The sequence below is a fragment of the Giraffa tippelskirchi genome, chromosome 2 (genome assembly GCF_054371585.1).
Source record: "Giraffa tippelskirchi isolate mGirTip1 chromosome 2, T2T-mGirTip1v1.2.pri, whole genome shotgun sequence".
In the NCBI taxonomy this organism is placed as follows: domain Eukaryota; kingdom Metazoa; phylum Chordata; class Mammalia; order Artiodactyla; family Giraffidae; genus Giraffa; species Giraffa tippelskirchi.
Window position 1 is genome coordinate 50,039,718 of NC_137276.1, and position 16,616 is coordinate 50,056,333.

Genomic DNA, 16,616 nt, shown 5'->3' on the forward strand with positions numbered 1-16,616 from the left:
TCAGAATGACCCTCTTTCCTCCCTAGATCACATCTCTCTTCATTTGCTTGAGCTGTTTCTCATGTTTTCTCTTTTTCTTTATAAATTCTCTGCAGGCCCATCCATCTGGGCATCAACACAGAATTCTTTAATAGCAACCATTCAAGTATTCTAAAGAGCACAGGCAAACCCCATTAGCGGCCTTTCTTATTTTCATTTTTCTTAGATCTCTCAAATTGTCCTTAATGCCAAACTTTTTGCATAATTGGACACAGTCTGAAGTGCAAGGCCAGGCTGCCTGGCAGAATCCTTGGTGCTGGGCTAGAGAATGCAGTTGAGGCCTGCTCCAGCTCTCCACCCTCCCTCCCTGACTGGGCTCGTGCTAGGCTGGTTTCTTCAGCCAGCAGCACAGTGTTCTGCTTCAAGATGGAAACATCCCCTGGGCGCCATGATAGGGGGTGGAACGGGCCTTGGCTGGGCTCAAGGACAGAGGTGGAGCTCAGCAGGCAGCCCCGGGATCTCAGAGAAGCCTTGGTTACACCCCTTGACCAGATGCTAGACTATCTAGAAAAGTCGGGTGGGTGATCAATACAAACAGAAATCAGAATGATGATTTTCATATGAGCATTAAAGAATGTTCTTCATGCACATTAGACTAACGAAAGCACCATAGGCTGGACCCTTGTAATGGCTTTCGCAGGCACAGCCCCTTGTTGGAACAGTGCACGATCCCAAAGCATTTAATCTTGTCTTCAAGCTGGGACCACCTGGGGAATTCTAATTCTGATGATTATTTTAGCAATATTTTTTAGAAGCTCATATTGGGTTGGTCAAAAAATTCATTCGAGTTTTTCTGAAAGACATTATGGAATATAATATCTCATTACTTAAAATCAGAATTTAAAGAGTGTACATTCCATGATCCTACTGATATTAACATATTTTTGCTTGTGGACTACTACTTCAAATTATTTATTTCTAGTATAATGTTTTTATTTATTTATTTATTTATTTATTTTTCTCATTAAACTTTTTTTAATGGGTCTCAAATTCAGTATAATGTTTTTAAAATTAAAGAAATGAAACTGTTCAGCTACTCTAGCTTTTTTCCTGAAATTCTCTCCTTTCTACAAAGCCTTCCTTGGCCAAACCCACATTTGCATATATGGTCCATTCTCCAAGTCACCCTCAGGCCTTTCCACATCCTGTTACCTAGGAGCTGAGTGAACCTGAGCATGTCATAATAAGGCCAGAGAGAAGAGATGTTATTAGATAAGCCCACCCAAGCCTCATGGTTACAGATGGGGAAGGTTGTTGCCCAGGATGGTCTCGAGTTGGCTGGGCCTATGAATTCATTTTCTGGTGTGGTTCCTGACTGCTTAGGCTGGGACCTCACAGTCCGTGGAGCCATGCTTCTGCCTCTAAATGGTTGTGCTCGGAGAAAAAACATCTCTACACCAAATGGGAGCTTGAAGATGAACGGGGCTGGAATCAGCTAAATATGCCTCAAGATGTCATTGTGAACGCACAGTCTCACATCTCTACGGGACTGTCCTGATGCAGATAGAGCTGGTGGAGCAAAAGGCCCAGGGACCCTGGGGGCAGAGCTTGGATGCTCCACAATGGGGCCAATATGGTGTAGTTTTTGGAGGCGGCCAGATGGGGCAAGGTCTCACTGCTGACACCTGCTAATGGTGCAAGTGTAGGCAAGTTATTTATTTAGCCTCTCTGAGCCTCAGTTTCCTGATCTGTATAATCCCCGTACTCAGAACCTAAGAGAGGATTCAATGAGGGAATCACACAAATAACATTTTTGAATGTTAATCATATTTCAGGCACTTTCATGCACTTCGTTAATCTTCACAACAAACCTATATAAAGAATTAAATATTGTGTATTTATCATAGTGTCTATCACATGGGTCACAGATGGATGTAGCCTTCATCATTGTTAATGATATCATCACCTTCCTTGACATCAGTGGGTTATGGAGAGTTAAACTTTGATATTAAGTCCCAGAAGAAGAGGGTGGCAGAGGATGAGATGGTTAGATAGCATCATGGACTCAATGGACATGAACTTAACCAAATTCCTGGAGATAGTGGAGTACAGGGAAGCCTGGCGTGCTATAGTCCATGGGCTTGCAAAGAGTCGGACACACTGAGCGACTGAATGACAACAATTAAAGGCATAGGGAGGTGACTGCAGGCCATTTTATTTCTCCAGTCGTCACCTACTTCTCACTCTCTCTTCCATCCAAGCTCACCTTGCACACACTCTTTTGAGAAAGTAAGACAAAAATCATGGTATGTTGTACCTGCTTGGGCACCTGTCCAAAGTTGCTGATGAACCCCAGGATGGTGCTTCTGATCAGGGGGTCGCTGATGCTGCTGAGGTCCATTTTGTCACCATAGAAGTAGGGATGGAAGGTATTAACAGCCTCCACTGCGGCTGACCCCTGCTGCTTGTACCCAAAAATGAGGTCTATCCAGTGGTGCAGGTTGGCACTGACAAAATCACTTTCCAAAGCCTGGAACCAAAACCCAAACAGCATGAAAAACACAGGGGTCTCATGGACTTGTGGGCCCTCTGACCAGATCAGGAGGGGGCGTGTGGTTCAGGATGCTCTCTCAGCAAAGGAAATATAAGCGATGCCTCCCTGGGCTGGGTGAGCACTAAGCAGGACGTACAGTTCCTCTAAGGACCACGCAATCCTGTCTCAAGCTAGTGGCCCATCGAGTCCATAAAATAACCTTAAGCAAGAGGAAATGTGGGCCAGTGTTTGGATTTCTGGTTCACCATTCGTTCCTGCTGAGCAGAGCCCAAATCCAAAGCTTAGTGTCCAGAACCCAAAGACAGTCATTTGGAATTGGCTGGGCTCCCTGTTGATGCTGGCTTGGGAAAGTCATCTGGGTCATCTGGGCTTGGTTAGTTTTCTGATGCATATGACCATAATGCTTTTGAGAAGGCCACACTTGGGTATGCCATAGGAGGTATGATGACCACTGTTACTGAATTTCCAGAGGCAAGGATTAACCAGGGAAGAACTTTCTCCTTACCAAGGGAGAAGGACAGAGAAGACATAGCTTTATTACTAGTTAGGCCTGTTCCCAGGTTTTTTTTCTTTTTTAGGTACAATTTACATACAATAAATTTTGCCATACATGTGCAACTTAATGTGTCCTGAAAATTGCAGGCAGTGACATAATCAACACTATAATCAAGATATAGAATATTCATATCAACTCAAAAAGTTTTATTCTTCTTGTTTATCTCTTACTTCAGAACTTAGTAATTCCTGATCTGATCTGCTTTCTGTCATTCTAGTTTACCTTTTCTAACATCTCACAAAAATAGAATCCCATAGTATGTATCTTTGGGTTTGGCTTCTTTTGCTTAGGACAATGCTTCTGAGATTCATCCATGTTGCTTCATGTATCCATCATCTGTCCCTTTTTATTGCTAAGTAATATTTCATCATGTGGGTGTATCATTTGTTTAGCCATTTATGGTTATAGGCATTTGGGTTGTTTTTTGTTTTTGACTAGTATAAATAAAACTGATGAATATTTATGTACCAACTCTTCTGTGGACATGTTTCCATCTCTCTTGGGTAAATACATACAAGTGGAATTGCTGAGCGATATGGTAAATGCATCTTCAACCTTATAAGAAGTTCTTGTTCAAAGTGGTTGTACCATTTTTCCCCACCAGCAATGCATGATGAATTCTTGTTGCTCCACATCTTTGCTTGACTCTTGGATTTTGCAATAGTTTAAAATTTAGCCATTCTTGTGACTACATAGTAGCATCTCATGGTTTAGTGTATGTTTCCCTGATGACTAATGATGTTGAACATATTGTCATGTGTTTATGCTAACCCAGGTATTTGATACAGAATATGTGTCTCCAGATGACATGTGGCCTGTACCCACATCAGTCTTTCTGGGTCATAAACCAAGCCCTCCCTGGTCCTGGCAAATATTTTGGCCAGTGGGAACCCCTTGAGGTCTCCAGCCCCTCTCTGATCTATATTGGGCAATACAGTCCAGGGCTTGGCCTTGACTGTGGGGTTGGGTAAGGGCACTGACTTGCCCTCCATCTAACAAGAATCTGAATTTGCTCCCCTCATGAGTCTCACAATAAACTGGCACAAGGGCAAAGCCTAATGGAGATCTTAAAAGAGCCCAGAACCCAAGCTTTTTCCTGGCGACCCAGGGCATGCAGCCCAGTCCCTTCTCTGAGTTCTCTAAACATAAGAGACTTAGAAGTATTTATCACAGCCCTCGACTCAGACAGAAAGCCTCTATGGACATTGAGGGCACACCGAGGTCCTCATTCAGGATACCAGGGACTCTGCCATGACCCCACTCAACTCACTTGTCTGTGAAGGCTGATGAATTTTCGGGGGTCTCCATCAGCCCAGGGAGGGAGTTGAACATCCCCCAGTGCTGTTCCGTCCTGCATGCAGCCTGAATAGGGTGAGAGACAGCAGGTCTTTGGGTAAATGGGAAGCCAAACTGGTTAGGAGTCGGGTGTGTAAACACTGTGCTGTCTGGTACTGGGATTCCTGCATGGACCGCACTGCTTCCTGTCTCCTCTGTTGGAAGTGACCCCACCCTATCTGCCTAAAATACTCCTTCTCAGATTCTAAGCCTTCTAAGCCTCCATAAGACCCTCCTTGCTTCCAAGCAGTGCCCATGCATAAAATGGCTGTGTCATCATTGTTGGTAAATTTCCTTCCCCTCACTCTATGCCTTTTCATGGAGGTGCTTTTTTATACAGTGCTAAAACAATAAGATAGTAACAGTAAAAGCTATTGTATTTTGAGCATCTCACTCTATGTCAGGGCACAGTGCTAGGTGCTTGGCACACATCATCTTATTGACTCTTCACTCAGCTCGATAATTTACGCATTTTCTCTCCACTTTTAAAGTGAAGACAGAAGGTTTTCAGAGGGAGCTTCCCCAGACACCAAGAAGAAGAGCCTGGATTCAAGCCCGAGTCTCCGTCCTCCCCATTAGCCACACAACCTTGAGCAAGTTACTTAACCTCTTGGGGAGTCACTTTCCTACCTATTACCTCCTAAGCTGGCATAAGGATCAGAAGAGAAAATACACATAACATGCTTAGAATAGTTCCAGGCATATGATGGCTGCTCAGTAAACACTAGCTATAGCCTTTCTGAAACCCTCCAGAGCCCACAAGTGCAACTGGGGTGAAAGCATCCTTTCTCCCTCTCTCTCGCCTGCAGGGCTGGCTTGGCCTTTTTCGTCATTCAGGCTCAGCTCATATCTGTCACCTCCTCAGGCAGGTCCTTCCTGGAGACCCGAGTCACACATGGCCGCTGAGTCACCTTGAACCATTTTTCTGCCTTCTTTCCTTATAGGACTTCTCAGCATTTCACTTATTTGTCTATTCTTTTCTATCCCTACCCACCCACCCCCATCCCGCCCTCCCTGAGGATCCCTGGTCCCGGGTGTGAAGGCTCTATCTGCCACTGAGCACCTCCCCTCCAGCAGAGAACCAGCCTCCACTGCCAAGGAGAACCGGTGCCCTCCCCGTTCACCCCAGGCTGGTTGGGACCCTCCTCTTGGCTCCCTTGGTTCAGACTTGCTCCTTTCATGGTCTCATCACACCTTGTGGGAACTGCCCTTTATATTTGTCAGGTTCTCATCTAAAACAAGTGAAGCATCTGAGAATGTGAACGTGGCCGAGGCCACCAATTTCCATGAGCTCAGAGTTGATGGGCTGGGCCTGGGGATGCTTTAAATGCCCCGCTGGTGTTCTGTCTGCAGACCACTGCACAGGAGGCGAGTGCCTGAGGCAGCTCTCCTGGGCCTGCCCCTGGTCTGGCTTGAGGTGCAGGCCCATCTGCGCGGTTTAGAGGAAGGAGGGCCCTGAGGAAGAGGGGCTCTGGAGCACAGGTATGCACCGTGCTGGCTCATAAGGGCCTCCTCAGAGTGGGTGATTCACCCCTCACCTCTGGGTGGGGAGGGCCATGCTCTTCAGGGTGTTCTGACCACATCCCCTCCACAAGTCACCCTGAGGTTCACAGTGGAGGCTCCCAAAGTACATGTAGTTGCCAGGGGGCCTGCCTGCTGGGGCTTCCTGAAATTTGTGTCCCTCCTCTAAAGCAGTGGGTGAGAAAGCATGGTTCACCCTGCAGCGGGGTCTGGAGGGTAGGAAAGAGAAGGAGCCATCAAGGTGTCCGTGGGCACCCCAGCAGCCTGTGCTGGGAGATGCAGCACGTCTGGGTCCTGCTCACAGGTTAACTCACTTGTGGGACTTGGAGGAAAATGGAGCGGAGAAGGGCCGGGCTTGCCTGAAGCATTCAGCAAGGCAGTACCAGGCCTGGCTGTCAGCAAGGGCTCCTGCTTCCTAGCTGCAGTCTTGCTGCAGACTGGGGCCTTGGGGACTCTTGGCGGGAGGTCCTAAGTAGAACTGTGGCTGGTGGTCTGCACCCTGGGGCTATGTACTTCCTTGGCTCCCACCTCCTTGTCAAGTGACACCACCCAGTGGAGGCCTCACTCTAATCTGCCCACCGTACTGGTCTGGAGTGGGCCTGTGTGTGGGGTCACTTAGCAAAGATACCGATGTCATGACCCACAAGCTGTCCGGCCCCGGAGCCTTGCTCCGCTCACCGAACTCCAGGGCATTGCAATTGGTCAGGAACTCAGGCAGATAGAAGAACTCCGGGGTCAGCTCTCTGACATCACTCATGTTCTCTCTGGAGGCCGATTCCCATGCGTTCTTCACACTGTGGAACATTCGATCTGCCACATCGAAGCTTCCACCCTAAGCAGAGAAGGGGTGACATGATCAACTGTGTGGTGATAACTTGGGGTACACAGGCATCACTAGAGTGGGCCCTCTTCATCCACTCTGTCCCCCAGACATGGTTCCGCCATTAGACCCTTTCATTCACTCCCCCACACATGTGCACACATCAGGCCGCACATGTGGGCAATTGTTTCTTCAGGCATCTAATCACCTTGACTATTCACTGAAACCTTGCACCAGAGCTTCCAGGGAGGATGCACGGTCCACTGTGATTAAGGGAGCAATGTTTCCCTGGTTTAGAAACTGGAGTTCAGATCAGAGACAGGAAAACCATGGTCATTCGTCTGACCACTTGACACACTCACTGAGGGTCAGCTCTGAGTCAAAGTACAAGGAGTGGGTCAGACAGTCCATGTGCGGGAAAGTTTCCTGGAGAAGTCAACCCCTGGTGAGACGGCAAGCCTGGTGATGAAGAAAACGGTGATGTTCTGAGCTGAGGGCAAGGCCTGAAAAGCAGGTCAGGTAAGGCCCTGGTGACATGTAACACAGCAGCCTTGACAAGAGGGGACCGATCTGAGGATGGAGTGCTGGAAACATATGGTGCTGCATGAGGGTCAACCTTGTTTCCAAGGACCATTGACACAGACGGGTCCATGCAGTCCTGAGATTGGCAGCTGAGCGAAGCTCAAGTTCCTTCCTTGGATTCTCTGTGCTTCTCATTTGAATTGTCATATCTCTCCAGTTGTCATATCTCCCTTATTCATCATGTGAACTTGGGGGTTGGGAGGAGGCAGAGAGGTTCCAGTTGGAGGACTGAAGACGCTGTGGGCAGAAGGGCTTCAAAAGAGAGTTTCTGAAGCTGGGATTTGGGTCTGTTGGCTTAAGTTTAGGGATGCCCAAGGGACATCTCCTCTCTGGGATTCAGTAATTCACTTGTCCTCATTGTAACTGGACCTTTTTTGTTCAGCCAGAACTAGGCTTTCTTTTGCCAACCTCTGCAGAGGGCACATGTGGCCTGAAGAACAAAGGGATAGAACTCAAATTGCCAGTGCCCTCCTCTGCTCCATCAGCTCCCTTCTCTCTTCAGGGACCGAGGTTTCCCATCATCAGTGGCAGACGAAGTGTAAAGAATATGCTAGCATTCTCTGCACAGGGTTAGGGACATCAAGAAACCCAGTTACCCCTGGGGTTTCACCCAGACACAGTATTTGGGCAGCTGAAAGATGTGGCTTTTCTCCAAGATCGTTTTGTTCTTGGTTTTAACCAATTAGGCAAGGGCTTCCCAGGTGGCTCATTGGTAAAGAACTAGCCTGCCAATGCAGGAGATGCGGGTTCGATCCGAAGATTCCCTGGAGAAGGAAATGGCAAGCCACTTCAGTATTCTTGCCTAGGAAATCCCATGGTCAGAGGAGCGTGGCGGGCTGCAGTCCACGGGGTCACAAAAGAGTTGGACAGGTTGTTTAGAGACTAGACAACGGCAAAATTAGGGGACGAAGTCCACTCTCAGATTCAAACTGAAATGGAAACAAAATGGTGGAGGGGGTGTTTCTAAATAAATCTGCCCCTAACAAGTGGCTCATTGAAATGTATTAAGAGCTTTGTGTATTTAATCTGCAGCCCGAGCCCTACATCAGAGGGAGATTGATGCTGCCTGGTCGTTCTGCTTTCCTTTTGCAGCTTTTATGAGTGCTGATGGTAATCTCCTGAGAAACAATATGATTTGGTAATAAAAAGATTATCTGTATTAAATAAAAATAATATATACATGGGAAATATTGTTAGTGCTACAAATCTGGTTAAAGATATTACCACAAAGAAAAATGTTATTTTTTTCACAGCTGTCTAATGCATTTTAGCAAAAGTAATATCTTTAAAACTTAAGCCTGTATTATTTATAAAGGAAGCAATAACTGATTTTCCTATTTCCTATATTAATAAATGTATTTGCATACATTTGTTTCAAAATTAATGGGTTTGCTCACTTTTGCAATACAAAAGAAACACCGAATTCCCTGGAAGGAAAAGTGGAGCTGCTTTGTAACTCATATTGGAAGTCTGTGGGTTGACACAGACTCTGGTGGCTGCCAGCAAGGAGTCCCATCAGGACTTGAGTCTCAGGAAGGGAAGGACGGAGATAACGAAGAGAAGACAGAAGGAGGAAAGGAGAGAAGAAGCGAGGCAGAGAAGCACAGTCAAGGTTTACAGAGCGTCCCCATAAGGAAAGTCCAAAACAAAATCAAGCAACAACCAAATTGGGTCTAAAGATCGGATGGAAACAGGGTGGTCAGAGAGAATTTCTGGGCCCAGATCTGCTCCTAAATCTATCCTGCAGATATTTCTGAATATCAGGGTTAATGAATCCCCCCAGTATCCAAACAGACCAAAAAAAATTAATAGCAAGGTTACTCTTATCAACAGAGGAGCTACTTCTTATTGGCAGAAGATTTCCCCAGTGACATTAAAGCCAAAAGACAAGGCAGCTAAGTCTGTAGGTTTCTGAGGCAAAAGCTTACAGTCTATGCCCAGCCAACATCACTCATGTGTAAAGACACCAGAAGAATATTCCCAATATTGAAGGGGTCAGAAATAATACAATCCTAAGTATCTGTCTCAATTAAAATACTTTAAGAGATGCTCAATTTTACTAAAAGGTGAATCAAAATTAAAAGCAAGTAACGTAGGAAGAAGTGACTGACAAGGCCACTTTGAACTTTTGCTGAATATTTGACAGGAGTTAAAATCTGAGTAAAGTTCATGATTACAGTGCATTGGTTAAAACTGCAAACACCTTGAAGGGAGTTTTTGTATTGAAGGAGCTATTCCTTTTGTATGAGGACACAGAATCTATGTGCACTTGTGCCCCTGGATAGGCATTTCAGTGGTAATAATAATTACACCTTTATTATGGACACAACTGCACAAGGGGCTGGCATTCACAGAGCCCCCAGTGAAAGGCCTGTGTCCAGTGCTGCCCAGAGCCCTTGGTTCTCTCTGCAGTTGGCATATGTCTTACACAAAACCAGTCGCCTCGCCTCAGGTGGTTTAGAAAACTCTTTCCCACTGCTGGTAATAGCTGACTTCACATGGGCTGTAACTTAATTAACACAGTACTTGATTTCAGTTTCTTATTAAATGCAGCAGTGGCAGCGGAGATGGCACTGTGCCCTTGCTGGGGTGCTGGCTGCCTTGCTCTGCCCCACCCAGGCTGGATCCCAGCTCAGGCCTGAGAGCAACTGGTACTCTTGCCAGGGTGGAAATGGGGGCCTGTGCTGTGGCCCCAATCTGGTGTGGCCTCCTGATTGCTCAACTGTCTGAAGGCTCACAGACACTGGCTCCCTGTAGGCAAGATCTCAAGATCACAGCATCTAGGGAAGCAAGCTCGGTAGACAAAAGTCTCACACCCCAAGGGGTGGGGATAAGCACATCACCAGCGGAAGCCTGAGTCACACGGCTTGCACGTGCACCCACCCAGGTCATGCTGTTCATGTAATGTATTTTCTGGATTTTAAGAGGCTATCATTGGGGAAACAGTGGAAACAGTGGCTGACTTTATTTTGGGGGGCTCCAAAATCACTGCAGATGGTGACAGCAGCCATGAAGTTAAAAGACATTTACTCCTTGGAAGGAAAGTTATGACCAGCCTAGACAGCATATTAAAAAGCAGAGACATTACTTTGCCAACAAAGGTCTGTCTTGTCAAGGCTATGGATGTGAAAGTTGGACTATAAAGAAAGCTGAGCACTGAAGAATTGATGCTTTTGAACTGTTGTGTTGGAGAAGACTCTTGAGAGTCCCTTGGACTGCAAGGAGATCTAACCAGTCCATCCTAAAGGAGATCAGTCCTGAATGTTCATTGGAAGGGCTGATGTTGAAGCTGAAACTCCAATACTTTGGCCACCTGATGTGAAGAGTTGATTCATTTGAAAAGACCCTGATGCTGGGAAAGATTGAAGGCAGGAGGAGAAGGGGATGACAGAGGATGAGATGGTTGGATGGCATCACTGACTCAATGGAGATGAGTTTGAGTAAACTCCGGGAGTTGGTGACGGACAGGGAGGCCTGGCGTGCTGTGGTCCATGGGGTCCACAACTGAGCGACTGAACTGAACTGAACTGATTGTTGTAATAACAGGTTTGAGGCAGAAAAATAAACACAGCAACAGTAGAGGTAGACATCAATCCTAAGACCAGCCTAATAAAGTTTAATAAGCCTTAATAAGATTTAAATGTGAAACGAATAAAGGAAACCTTATTCCTAGGAATCATAATATGTCACACTGCCATTCTTAAGCTGCCCACACCCCTCTGCACAGTGCCCAGTGGGCAGGCTACAGCCCAAAGAATGCTGTGCCTATTTTCCATCAGACCACAGGGGGGGTGCATAGGCACCCGGTCTCCACACCAAAGCCATTCTGGGCCAGCCGTGGATCGAGCGCGTCACTGTGGCTCAGTCACGTAATAGCTCAGAGACAGACTTTGTTTCATCCAGAACAAGAGTGTGCACTTTCTTCTGCTGACTCTTGCATGTGCTCCTGCTCTGGAGATACTGGACATACTCATGCCCCTGCTCTTCAGATGAGTGAGAAAGGCTTTGCTGCCTGGATTCTGCACCTCTCCCCCTTTCTTCTGCTTTTCCACCCTGAGATCCATGCTGGGGATGGAGGCTGGAAGTCTCGGGCTGCTGAGAATGTAGGGAGGTTCCTTTCCTTGTTACCACACAGAGGTGAAGCAAAAGTCTTTTGAGAAAGAAACGAGTCTGCCCCCAAGAGGCAGAATAGAATGGAGGGAGAAGCCTGACTCCAGGAAGATACCAGATGGTTCCTAAGGAGGTCTGTGCAGGTCCCAGGACTCCCAGATGGGAGCCACGCACATTCCCCCTAGATGTAGCTGTTGTATTCATTCCCTAGAGACTACAGTTTCTTTTTTATGATAAGGGAAAAGCAGAGTCGGTTGGTTCTTTGGCTGGTTCCAAGGCTTGGACTGGTTGTGACCCACTAGAAGAGGCAGTTCAAAGTCGGAAGGAGAAACCAATTCAGAAGCATCATGGAGATTTCAACTTGGATGAGCCAATGTGTCCCAGATAGAGTTGAACCCAGAAAAACCAGGAGTCACGTCAGACGGCAGCACTGGAGTCAAAAGAACTCAAGCTAATATGACTGCGTTGGTGCCACGTAAAAGCAAATGAAATTGCCTTTGACCATCTCACACTGGTTTAGATCATCTCAAACCAGTTTGGGCTGGTCACCATTGGACCAAACTGGCTAGAATAAGCTCAGACCTGTGTGACTAGCTTGAAAATGGCTTTAACCCAATAGGTTGGCAGCACACCTGTTTCATCTGGCTCACGCCATTTGGAATGCTTTGACACAGTCCAGACTGTCTTGAATTAGCTTAGAGCAGAGAGGGGCAGCTTGCACCAGTTCAGGCCGGCTCAGATGAGATCTGGTTGACGGTGGGAGGAAGACAGGAACAAGGATGATTGGTCCCCTTCATGGCATCAGCCCTGAGCTAGGGGCTTTACCCACATTTCCTCCTTTAGTCTCAATGGCTCAGTGAGATGTGTATAATTAACCCTCGTTTCCAGAGTAAAATAATATGCAGAAATAAAGTAAAATAACTGTGGGATGTAAATCTCACAGCTTGATGTTCCTATTTTAGTCTGCCTCATCTTGCTGTGAGATGACCCCTTGTAACAGGGAGAGATGGGGCTGTGCTTGGTGAGACTGAAGGAGTGAGGAGAAACTTCTGAAGCACCTAGAGCTCACCGGGTGGAAAGCCGTCATGGGAGGCAGCGCCGTCACGGTCAGCGGGCTCATCACTCCATGTGGATTGATGCTGAACAGCTGGATGGGATTCCTGGCATGGGGAACAGCTCAGGGGCCGTTTGTTCTCCAAACCAAACTTACTTAAAATGCTTGTTGCCTGAGAAAGACTCAGGGGAAGCACGCTTGTTATTTTTGAGTTAATTTCCAGGGAGGGGGGTTATATAATGTCTAGACAATCCATGCCTTCAAGGAGAGAGAGGACTGCGCCAAGAAACAGAAGACAGGAGGGGTCTGGAGAGAGAGCCTTGACCTTGCCTATTTGTTCCTACCCAGGGCCCAGATGATGGCTTTAGGGCTGACCCAGAGTGGCCTTTTATCTTGGGGTCAAGGTCATCTGAGTAACCGTAAGGAGTGAACTTGCTGGTGAAGTCAGACTAAAATACACAATTCCTGGGACGCTCATGCTTTTCCTTTGGTGAAGCTTGGTTGTCAGAGTGAGTCCCTGAAAGTTCAGCAGCCTACTACCCTTCATGGCCATGTCTTCCTCTCTGTAGGACCCTTAAAAGGCCTCGATCAAGAGAGACCCTAAGCTTGGATGCTGTGCTGTGTTCTCTTTGGAGCTGGCTGAGCCAGCTATCTGCAACTGGGATACCCATGGCTCTCCCCAGTCAAACCTTGTGCCCCCGGATAACCTTAATTCAAGATCCTGGTGGTAGAGTTAGAGGAAAAGAGAGAGAAAAACATACCAGCCTCTGTGAGGCACTTTGTCCCAGCTGTTCCACGTGCCTTGACACCAGCATCCACTCAGGGTCAGACTAGCCTGCTTCCAGCCTGTATTGGACTGCCAGGTAAAATACAGGATGTCCAGCTAAATTTAAATCTCAGATAAACAGCAAATAATTTTTTAGTATAAACCGCTGTTTATCTGAAATTCAAATTTACCTGGGCATCCCGTATTTTTATTTGTGAAATCTGGCAACCCTAAGCTGGCATGACGATCTGTTAATTTAGGGGTAGGTAAATTGGTGAGTTTCCTTCTCCAGTTTAGCTGTTAATTTCAGTATTAAAAATAATTTGTTTGTCCTTTTAAGTCTTCACACTTATACTTAGGACAGTTTTATGCATTCTGACGTCACAAGTGATATTCTTTTCATTCTTCCTTCTTTGTGTTTATTTTTCTAGCCTTTGACCACCTACCTTACCTGCAAGGAAGTCTTCAAGCTTCCTGTTTCTCCTTTTCCACTAAAACCTATTTATGTTGAGTATGTTCCCTCCATATCTCATTTCTTATTTTTCAGTGTTTTTTTGTGAGACTGTTGGGTAGACATGGCGGTGTGTCTGTGAAGAGTAGCTTGCCTCAGCTGGATGGTCCAGAGTCGGAACCAGTGGCAAGTGAGAATCATGGGCTCAAGACTGGACTTCTAGCAGGGGAGTCCCTGCCTTGTCCAAGCCTAGCTCTTAGACTGCAAGAGCTAGCTGTGTGTGTGTATGTGTGTGTTTGTGTAGGGGAGCAGGGACTGCAAGAGCTAGCTGTGTGTGTGTGTGTGTGTGTGTGTGTGTGTGTGTAGGGGAGCAGGGATGCTCACCTGCAGAGAGCAGAAGGCCTGGGTGAAGGGTGGCATCCGGACCAGGTAGGAGGCGACAATGATGGCTGAGGAATAGTGAGTGCAGTAGTGGCACTGGACGGTCATGTCTCCTGCAATGAAAGCACATGCCTTGGTTGCATCCCCACCTGTGGCCTGCCCACACCTCCCATCTCCCCCAACGAGCTTGAGTATCAGTCCTGCACATCACGGGGCTCCTGGGGGTGGGCAGGGGCCTTCAGGGCAGTGTGGGATGCAGAAGAGCTCCTCAGCCTGCCGAGAACCTGCTCACCAAAGGCAGGGCTTCGGGGCTGAGTGAGCCTTCTGAAATGTGCTGCCTCCAGTACACGAGGTAATCATTTATTGCTCGTGGATAGATGTTCCTTATTTTAGTAGTTTCATGTTTTATTTCAAACTGTTTGAGAAAACCAGTATAGCTGGCATCAAATATATGACGGAAAATTTTCTCTTTAAAATACATCCATTGAAGTTTAAAAGGTGAACAGATCTAAAGAAAAACAGTAAGGCACTAAGAGTGCAGCTGGCATGTGACGGTGGCAAAAATTGTAAAGGGAATGTGGGAATGAACAGCATTTGGGAACTAGGTTCTAGAACCAGATGAATGCAGGCTCTGCAATTTAGAGGCTATGACCTTGAGTGAGTTGCTTTAAGTCTGAGTTCCAATTTCCTTCTCTTTAAAATGGACCATTGTATGTATGAATTCAGGCTGGTCTGCACTTGGCACACAGAAAGGGCTGAACGGATGTCATTTCCCTGCCCCTGGGAATGGAGGTGTTTTAGCACTTTAGCACCACAGTTCTCAGTCCTGATTTCCTGTTGGAATCACCTGCAGTGTACCCCATCACAGACTTATTTAAATCATGATTTCCAGGGGTGGGACCTGGACATTAACATTTTTAACAAATTTCTCAGGTGATTCTCACAGGAAACCAGGGTGCAGACCACTGGATTTCGGAGTTCTCTATCCAAATGTAATAGACTGTAGGCAAGATGACACGTAAATCATTATCAGCTCTCACTTCAAGGCATTCAGATACAGAGCATTGGAGAAAAAAATCAAGCTGGGATCTACTCACCTTCAGTCTTCTCAACCTCTTTAAACCTCTGGATGAATTTCAGCTTCCTTTCCTTGGTCTGAGCTCCCATGGGCTTAGAAAGATCGCGGAACGTCTTTGGATTCATCAGGTTCAATGTCTAGAAGGTAAATGTGCAACTGGAGTTAACTCCCCTGGACCCTCTTGTGCCCCCGTGAGACTGCAGGAGCCACGGTCTTTAGTTTTATGGTTCTCTTTATTGGTTTATTGTCGTTCGGTCTGACCCCTCTCCTCTGGTGATTAGCAGGCCTGGTAGGGTTTTATGGCCCCACAGCCAGTGATCCACAAAGACTTAATAGGGGAGAGATGGAAAATGAGAGGAGGGGAAGATTGATTTCATATTGAACTCTTCCAAGTTGACCCAAATCAGAACATCACCACCAGTTACCCAAGAGACTTTCAAAAGAATTCCTGTTGTCAGTGTATACTTGGCTTCTGCCCTCATTGAGCAGTTTGCGGTTCAGGGTTCTTGCTTAGACTCAAACTGATTTTGTAGGAGGTCAGAAGTCATCCGTTTGGGGAGGAAATGACAGCAAAGGCCTCGTGTTTTGGGAGGCACACTTCCTTCTAGGGTGGTGAAAGCAGTCCTGGCGCCCCTTCCCCTGCCCTTGGAATACACAACAGTAGCACCGTGGAGAGTTTTCAGGGCTGGGTGTCCTCTGGGTTTGCATGTCTTTATAGAAGGAGGTGTTTATTTACATGCCTCTTCCTTTCCACTAGTAGTGAATCATAAGTTTTCCTGGGGAGGCAGGGCCTGCCACCATGGCTGGTGAGAAAAGGGTATGGGAGTGAAGCTCCTGAGACCCCTTGAATGACAGCACCCGCTCAGCTACAGCTGATGCTGCCAGGGCAGAATGGGGCTTCCCCGTTGCCAGATCTCCAAATTCTCCAAAAGATATAGGAATACCAGCTTTTTAGAAGAAATCTCCCAATTTTTAAACACTGATAAGAAATTAAATTTTAATACAGGATATGAGCTAAACAAAATGGGCTGGGGATCCACCCATTTGTAACATGTGAGTTGAAGGTAGGATTGGCAAGTTTCCTTTCTGAAACACCTTGGCCCCAGATTATAGAGCAATGAGAAGCAATGTATGGCTTGTGAGAAAAGGTTTCCTGTGTTGTGTTTCAAGTTGGGATGGGAGCTCACAAAAGACTGAGGCCCATTTCCCAAATTCTGGGGGTGAACTGTCTAAACAGCTCGAGGCAGCACTGGCCAGGGCTTATCTGTACTGGACCCAGACACCTCCGGCCACTTACATACACAGTCCCACACGTCTCCTGATGGCCAGAGCCCAGGCGGTCAGGACACTGCTCTGTAGCCTGGTTGTCCCTCAGTGACATCACCTTGGCCAAGCTTGTCACTTTCCTGCTCCTCCCTCCCCTGCCTGC

General features: G+C 46.9%; 1 protein-coding gene across 2 annotated transcripts in view; it reads right to left on the bottom strand.

Moving 5' to 3' along the window:
* The window catches only part of WDFY4 (WDFY family member 4), a 226,034-nt gene that overhangs the window by 16,101 nt on the left and 193,317 nt on the right, over window positions 1-16,616 (bottom strand). For both annotated transcript variants that reach the window (XM_081561673.1, XM_081561666.1), the window contains exons 49-53: window positions 15,207-15,324; window positions 14,113-14,222; window positions 6,624-6,777; window positions 4,360-4,451; window positions 2,297-2,509 (exon numbers count right to left, since the gene is read on the bottom strand). In XM_081561673.1, the coding sequence (XP_081417799.1) occupies window positions 2,297-2,509; window positions 4,360-4,451; window positions 6,624-6,777; window positions 14,113-14,222; window positions 15,207-15,324 (687 nt within the window). The remainder of the gene's footprint in view (window positions 1-2,296; window positions 2,510-4,359; window positions 4,452-6,623; window positions 6,778-14,112; window positions 14,223-15,206; window positions 15,325-16,616) is intronic.